The sequence below is a fragment of the Microtus ochrogaster genome, unplaced genomic scaffold, assembly GCF_000317375.1.
Source record: "Microtus ochrogaster isolate Prairie Vole_2 unplaced genomic scaffold, MicOch1.0 UNK8, whole genome shotgun sequence".
NCBI lineage: Eukaryota > Metazoa > Chordata > Mammalia > Rodentia > Cricetidae > Microtus > Microtus ochrogaster.
In genome coordinates this window covers 7748807-7756545 of record NW_004949106.1, presented here as the reverse complement: position 1 = coordinate 7756545, position 7739 = coordinate 7748807, and the positions used below count along the sequence as shown (strand labels likewise).

At 48.0% G+C, this 7739-nt stretch overlaps 1 protein-coding gene across 5 annotated transcripts in view; it reads left to right on the top strand.

Annotated features, from left to right (window-relative positions):
• Nucleotides 1-7739, top strand: part of Myo1b (myosin IB) — a 158746-nt gene that overhangs the window by 47022 nt on the left and 103985 nt on the right. For all 5 annotated transcript variants that reach the window (XM_013353475.2, XM_005366368.3, XM_005366367.3 and 2 more), the window contains exon 3: nucleotides 4767-4882. In XM_013353475.2, coding sequence (XP_013208929.1) covers nucleotides 4767-4882 — 116 coding nt within the window. The remainder of the gene's footprint in view (nucleotides 1-4766; nucleotides 4883-7739) is intronic.

Below are 7739 nucleotides of genomic sequence, written 5' to 3'. Positions count from 1 at the left end.
TGTGTGATGGGCTGAAGCCTCTTCAGAGTAAATAACACCCCAGATATTCAAGTAAGCTTTGTCTGTTAATTGACAGTTTCCTGGCGGGTATCTCTGATGTTGAGATGATTATTATGATTAATCTTTTCTGTTGAGATGAAAATGTTTTTCTTGTAACCCGAAGGCCGCCTTTCTTTCTAAGCTGAGGTGGCTTCAGAAGCTGTCAGGGACAACGTAGGAACCCTCTGTGCCATGCTTCCTTCACCTCTGAAGCAGGAGTGGTTCAAAGCCAGGACTCAGGCGAAAGCAGTCCATCGCAGAACAGTATAAACAAACTGATTTAATTGACTGTTGATAATGAGCAACACATTTATTAAGGGCCAATTTTATTTGAACATTATATTAAATATAAAATCCCCTCATAGTCTGTATCGAGATGAATCTTCTATCCAGAAGACAACGTTTGAAAGCTAACTGCTCTTCTGGTATAAGCCTAAATCCCAGCCTTAGAGGGTCTAAGGCAGATTGAAAACCATGAGTTTAAGGCAAGCGTGGACTACATAAAGAACTGGAGTTCAAGGCTAGCCTGGGCTACACAGCAGAAGGAAAGGAGGATGGAGAGGGAAGGGAGGAGGGAGAGGGAAGGCAGGAGGGAGAGGGAAGGGAACTAGACTGTAGAGTCCTGAGTTTCAAGGCAGGCAGTGCAGGAGCATCTCTGAAGTCAGAGCTGCTGTGTGGCAAAGGGGTTGGATGATGAACGTGCTCACATCTGAACCCACACTGCAGCATCTATGCCCTCAGCTCGGCCTCTCCATCATCTCCCGCTGCTTATATTTGAAATCCATTTGGAATGTTCTGTAAACTGCAGCTCGCAAGTTTTCTGGTAAGTCTTCAGTTTTGTGTAAAGCGAGGCACATTTTTTAGCTTTTCCCAGTTTCCTCATGTGGATATACAGGGGGACGATTACTGATTCTCCCTTGAAGATCTGAGGATCAAATGAAATTATATATCCAAGCACCAAGCCCACAACAGGCGCATGGGCGTTCTGTAAACAGCGTGTATTATGGTATTATCGATGCTACGTGGCCCTGCTGGAATCTTCTGACCTCTGTGTAACAGCTGAGTCAGGACCCCAGTCCTGAGACCTCCGCTAAATCCATCCCTGCCTGTAGCGCCAGAGTTCACGCGAGATCTCTTTAAAAGCTTGTGGGTGGCTGGTGCCTCCCCAGGTCACTGAGATGGTCTCTGAGGAGTGAGCTTTGCCAGGGCTCTTCTGGGAACCGCACACATGGCCTGTCGCAAACTCTGGCTACAGAGGCTCTTCTCCTGGACTCTGAACCGGAGTCTGCAGAGGGAAGACTGACAGAGGGAAGTTGTCCTCCCGGAAAACTTCAGTTTTGCTGCAGACACAAGGGGAACCCTCAGGTTGTGTTTGCTATTTGCAAGGCACGTGGTGGAAGTGCCAGAAGCATTGAAAACACGCAGCTGGGGCTGGTTTTGACTCAGGAATGTTTGCACATTCAGTGACTTAATGTCTGCCTTGGAGAAGTGGAAGCGAAGCCTGGTGATTGACAGGGGTCCAGCCTTCCCTCTGCCCCCCCTCCCTCTACGTCACTTTTCCTCTCCTCTTGTCCTTCACCGACCTAGATGTTGAAGGCTGGTCGCACAGGGCTGTGACAGACAGGAGAGGAGCTTTTCATTGCCTCTTTGATGGGAGGTTGGCACCAATGGCGGATGGTGCTGCGGTTGGGAGGATGCGGACAATGAGCAGGAAGATGGAGGAAGTGGCTACTGGACAGTGAGCTTCTTTTGAGAGTTCGATGTAGTAAGAAAAGGACAGTGATAGCATTGAAGTTCAGATGTTCACTGGTGTAGATATGAGCTGCCCCATCACTCCCCTGCCCCCTGAAGAGCTAAGCTTTATCCTGCATGAGTTTGGAAAGCCCAAACCCAGAGCTGAATGTCAGTCCCCCTTTTCCCTCAGCCAATCAGCTGCTTCCAGGACTACTTTCTGTGTTTCCGAGGAAGGGGCTTGTGACTGAATATTTAATTATCCCTGCTGCTACCATGGGGATTTTAAAGCCTTGGCGTGTAGAACCTTGGAGGAAGGAGCCCAGCAACATCAGGACAGCTGTCCTGGTTGAAGGCAAACCTTAGGGGTTCAAGGCTTAGGATGCAGACGTGAAGTGGAGTGGGTGTAACCAGCCTGGCAGGGATGAGGTTTTTCTAGAGGGACGCAGGTGAGCTTTTGTTTGACCATGAAAACAATTGTCCCCAAGAAATTGGAATTTCTCCAGGCGTCCCATGCTGGGAGGAGAAGGCTGAAGCTTGGTTTCAGAAGGAGGGAAGCACTTGTTTCCTGGAAGGAGACTTCACAGTGCCCTAAGAACTTGTCAGACAGCTCTGCAGGGGAGCTGGAAGCCCAAATAGTGGTGTGGGCTGGGCTGCTCCCTCACCTGGACTGGCTTCTATTAAATAATAAATGAAGACCCCCCACAGAGGGACACTGGTGTGTGCGTGAGAGTGTGTGTGCACGCATCCATCCGCATGCATCCGCGCGTGTGCGTGTGCACCAGTGAGTGTGTTTCCCACACTCTCTTCTCCCCCCCCCAAGTCCTTTTCCTCCTTTTCACTATTGCTTGCTGTTTAATTGGCCTCTTGGGGGTACAGGTCAGATCCCACTAAGTCTGTTAACATGGGGAGTGCAGCAGCTCTACCAATCACTTAGGTGAGTGTGTCTTGTCCTGCTTGGCCCCTTTTCTGGTTTATTCAGAGATGCAGGAGTGTCAGTTATTGGTGCGTCGTGGCAAACTAGTTTCAGAGATGGCTGACGTGACAGTCTTCTTGGGTGACAGCTCTCTGGAGTAGAAATTTAGTCTGACTTCAGCTTTGTGTCTCTTCTGCTGGCCTCACCTGGGAGGACGCCTGTAACTTCAAGTATCTGGTGGCCTCAGTGGGGTTAGTGGTGTGGACTGGCTCACTCACATCCTGTTTAATACCGGCTATAGGCAGAACACATCGTCCCTCCGCCTCACCCGTACTTCTCTGTGGATGGTTCAAGCTCGTTATATCAAGAGCACAGCTATAGGCCCGTACCAGTCCTGCGTGGTTTTCCAATCTCTCTGCCTGGGTCGCGTTTGCTAGTGTCTCATTGATCCAAGTCCAGATTCAGAGACGTGGAAAATAAACACACACACACACACACACCCGCCTTTGAAACACTCCGCTCATCCCATGGCGGGTGTGTGTACAGGTGAAAGACGGTTTTCTGGCCGTATTTGCAAGCAGCGCGCACGGTAGGGCAGGAAACCGAGGGAAGTGGGTATCATTTAAGACTTTGTTCCCTGGCAACGCATGGCCTACAGGCTTACTAAAACAGTGGCCGCTGTATACAGTGACTTCGGTGTCGCACATCAACCCGAGGATAACGGGCAAGTAGCGTCCACTTTAGCGCTCACTGGAGCTGGTGTGAGCCAGTTCTTCAGTTAAAGAGATTAAGCAACCTCAGTGGCAGGTCCTGTTCTTCACGACGGCCACCCAGCTCGGCGCAGAAGCACAGCTTCTTCACCGTGCAGAAAAAGTTACGAATAAAAAGTAACTTGCGTGTGTGTGTGTGTGTCATTAGTGGGGGATTTTGATTGGCGGAACCCAGGCAACAGAATTTGTTCTCTCTGCAAGAATGCCACCGTGGCAGATGGTTATCACCGCTTAGCCATCGTGAAGAGCCAGCCCAGGGGTTGGTTTCTCTGTTGACAAAATCTGTACACTTAAATTTTATTTTTATTTTGCCAAAGGATAAAGGCACAAGCACTTCCCGTTGCGAGGAGGGCTTATCATTTACTCAGCAAATACTAAAGCCGAGGCCAGCGGCCACGCTCTCACGTCTGATGTAACTATGTGTTAGACAGGCAGGTTTTCGTTTTAAACCCCTCATTCGCCCGTTCAGGAGAGCTCTTTCTCTTCCATCTTCATGATGTCGAAACTAAGGAAAACCAGAGCTGCCAGGACGAGTTTACCTGCAAGCAGCCTTTGTCACCCACGGTGTTGTGCTAGGCCTGGCACAAAAGGGACCGAGCCAGTCTTCCCGGGGCTGCCAGCAACGGAAGGGTGAAGCCCAAAGGAAGAAGTTCTATAGTTTGCAGCTAGGGGTTAGTTAATGTCTGTTGAAATACAGCGTGGACCCCTTAGGACGTCCATTTAAATTGGCCATTCGGTGTCAATTCCGTATTAAATGCATGTTGCATCAGAAAGCACTTGTAAATGCTACTACCCAAGCGTATGGTAGCATGGAATTCTGGGACGTGTATGTTTCCAAGGGCTAGCTAGCTGTGGACCTGATACTGAATTGCCTGTGGTCTGTACTGCTCTAGATGGCAGGCTATAGAGAGGCTGTGCCCAAGGGAAGCCCTTTCCCTCGGTGTGGGCAGGGCTGGGGAATTGGACAGCTGATGCTCCTGCTCACTTAGAAGGCTAAAGGTGAGCGAGGAGACACTAGCAGTAACTGCTTGCTTACAGTGAGCGTCAGTGACGGGAACTTGGCCAGCGTGACGGCATTAAGTTATGTCAAGATTTATCTGAAAACGTATTTCCAATCTACAAACTTGTGCTCTCCATGTATGAGCAAAACGAACATGCATTTTTGGCCGCCTGTCTTCAGAGAGACACAGTGCTCTTGAAGTGTGTAAAATCGTGGTGAGGGATGCAAGGGTATCACGGTGAAGTTTGAGGTGTTTGGATGTGTCCCGTTTGCTGTTAGCCTATTACTGTCTTCTTCTTCTGTTTTACAGACATACATTGGAAGTGTGGTTATATCCGTGAACCCCTACCGGTCCTTGCCCATTTATTCGCCTGAGAAAGTGGAGGATTACAGAAACAGAAACTTCTACGAGCTGAGCCCTCACATGTGAGTACGGCCGGCAAAGGCAGCCCTTCCCCTCTAGTGCGTGATTGACACGTGCGTGCAGCTGTCTCCTGGAATCAGAGGAAAGTGGTTTTGTTTTTAGTTGTGGTTTTTAGCTCACTGGAAAGAATGTAGAAATTTATAGTTAGTGCCTCAAAAAATAAGGCAGAATACTTAAGTGTAAAATATTTCTGCAGCGAAGTCTGGGAGCAGCAGCTGCTGCTTAGTTTTGTGCACAAAACAGAGGTACACATTGTAAGACGCCCACAGCTTGGCGTAGCGGCACACGCCTTTAACCCCAGTTTTAGTACTCAGGAGACAGAGGCAGGCAGATCTCTGTGAGTTTCAGGCCAGCCTGGGCTACAGAGTGAGTTCCAGGCCAGCCTGGGCTACAGAGTGAGTTCCAGGGCAGCCTGGGCTACAGAGAGAAACCCAACAGCACCGCCACTGTCTGGCTTCCCCGGACATTGCTCTCCAGATGTGTGGAGCAGGCTGCCTTATTTTTCTTACTAGATTTGTTTTCTAGTGTGCATGACCAAACGAAAGTCTTTTTTTGTTTGTTTGGTGGATCAACAACAGACTTGGATTACTAGATTTTTTTTTAATTGCTTATGTAAAAATGTCTGAAAAAGCAAAAATCAATAAATTATAAGGCGAAATCGTAAGCAAAACTAAAACCTTCTTATCTCTCCGGTTACGTTCTACTCGCTTATACCAGAAAGGAGTCTGTTTGCTTTTTACCTTCTCAAGTCCGCTGCTGAGTTAAAAGGAAAAGAGAGAGATCCTGTTTGGGCCAAGTTGTGTAATGAGTCAAGAGCCCCGGGCTTCTCTGGGTTTTGCCTGAGCAGAAACATTTCCTGTCCCTCCTTGTGGGTTTGTGAGTGCTTTACCAGAGTTCCTTACTGTTTTCAGTTGCAGTAAGTAACTCGTGGTGACTTGCAGAGGGGCATTGGTAGGTGCAGTAGAATATTCTTAGGTGGTAAATCGTTGCATGTAGACTAAAGACGCATGAGAACTGTTGCTAGACGCTGTGCTAGGACCGATGTCTGCAAAGATGCCTGGAGAACCATCAAGGGCTCCACAAGGATGCTCCGCTGCGATTGTTGCTGTCATCACCGTTAGCTTTTAGCAGTCTTAGCCTCTCATTAAACAAACGCTTCGTTGAAAACAACCCCAGTTTGCCATGAGATGCACATCAGTGAAGACGCTTGTTCCGCGTTCACTGTCTGTAAGCAGAAATACCGATGTGAAAACATTTAGGAAACATCTTGGCCAAGGAAAAGATTGATCTGTCATTGGGATATTGTGGCGGCTGCTGTGGCTGTGTGGCTTTTGATTTGTTTTGTTTAGTTTTTTTTTTTTAAAGATTTATTTATTATGTATACAACATTCTGCCTCCATGTATGCCCGCCCGCACGCCAGAAGAGGGTGCCAAATCTCATTACAGATGGTTGTGAGCCACCATGTGGTTGCTGGGAATTGAACTCTGGACCTTTGGAAGAGCAGCTAGTGCTCTTAACCGCTGAGCCATCTCTCCAGCCCCTGTATGGCTTTTGAAATGGTTAAGCTGGACTTCTGTGGTTCAGATGCTCAGCGGTGTCTACATCCAGACATGGTTTGGGAGACTGAGCAATTGATGTTGTCCAAAGACAGTTTTGATTGCCACACGCACAGGTGGGAGGGCTCTGCTGGTCACTGGAGGACAGGGATGCCACTGTCTGTCCTACAGCAGTGGCACACAACAGTCCCAGATCCCTAGAACTGTCCGCGCACAGACAGTAGCGCCAGGACAAGAAGCTCGGTACTGAAGCGAAAGAACCATAGCCAAAGCCTTAGTTGTGCTTCGTTTGTGGTTAAATATCAGCTGCCCTTTCTGATTGGATGAAAAATGAGCTCTCATAATTAAGGATATATGTGGATATGTGTACATATTTATATCTACTGAAATAATGTGTGTTTGTCTATCTATCTCATCTACATATATTTTGTTTTTTTTTCAGCTATTCAGCTCACAGGGACATGTGGGGTTCTTTGGAACTAAATATTTAATTATATGAAAATAGTTATTAAAAATTGGGCAATCACCAGGCAGTGGTGGCGGCGCACGTCTTCAATCCCAGCACTCGGGAGGCAGGAGGCAGAGGTTGGCGGATATCTGTGAGTTCAAGGCCAACGTTTTCTACAAGAGCTAGTTCCAGGACAGGCTCCAAAGCTACAGTCAAACCCTGTCTTAGAAAACCAACAAAACAAAAACAAAAGTACTGAGCCATCTATATTTTGACAATTTAGTAGATTTTGATTATCCTGTTTTCTTAGTTTTGCCAGTGGTCTAGTCTCACTGTGCCTTAAGAAAAATTAAAAATTGAAATTGCTTTTGTAAAATCATTCCTCTAGCTCCCTTGCAATGAAATATTGTATTTGATGCCTAGGCTAAGTCTTAGATCTTGAAGTCGCGCTCAACGTATGGTGTTTGGAGTCAACGCCAGAGTCTACCATGGGCTTACTCAGAAAACATCCTGGGAAAAGCCCGACTTCAGGAGCCTGGCTTCCCAAGGGCCTCTGGGGCTGTGCTAACACCCACTGAAGTTTAGCTCACGCTGCAATAAAACGTGTGCTTGCAAACGGTTTTCATTCCTGCTTGAACTTCGTGCCGTGGACCGTAGCCCTTGGCTTTACTGGTAACGATTCTGAGTGTGCCAGCTGGTGCGTCTTGAGAGTGACCGTTGCTGGCACTACCCTAAAAGGACTGCGCCTGTGGCTGCCACTAGCAATGACAGAGTAATAAGATGGGGGGACATTTTGCCAACCACGTCTCTTGCTCGTTTCTACATACTTCCTCCTCCTCCTCCTCCTCCTCCTC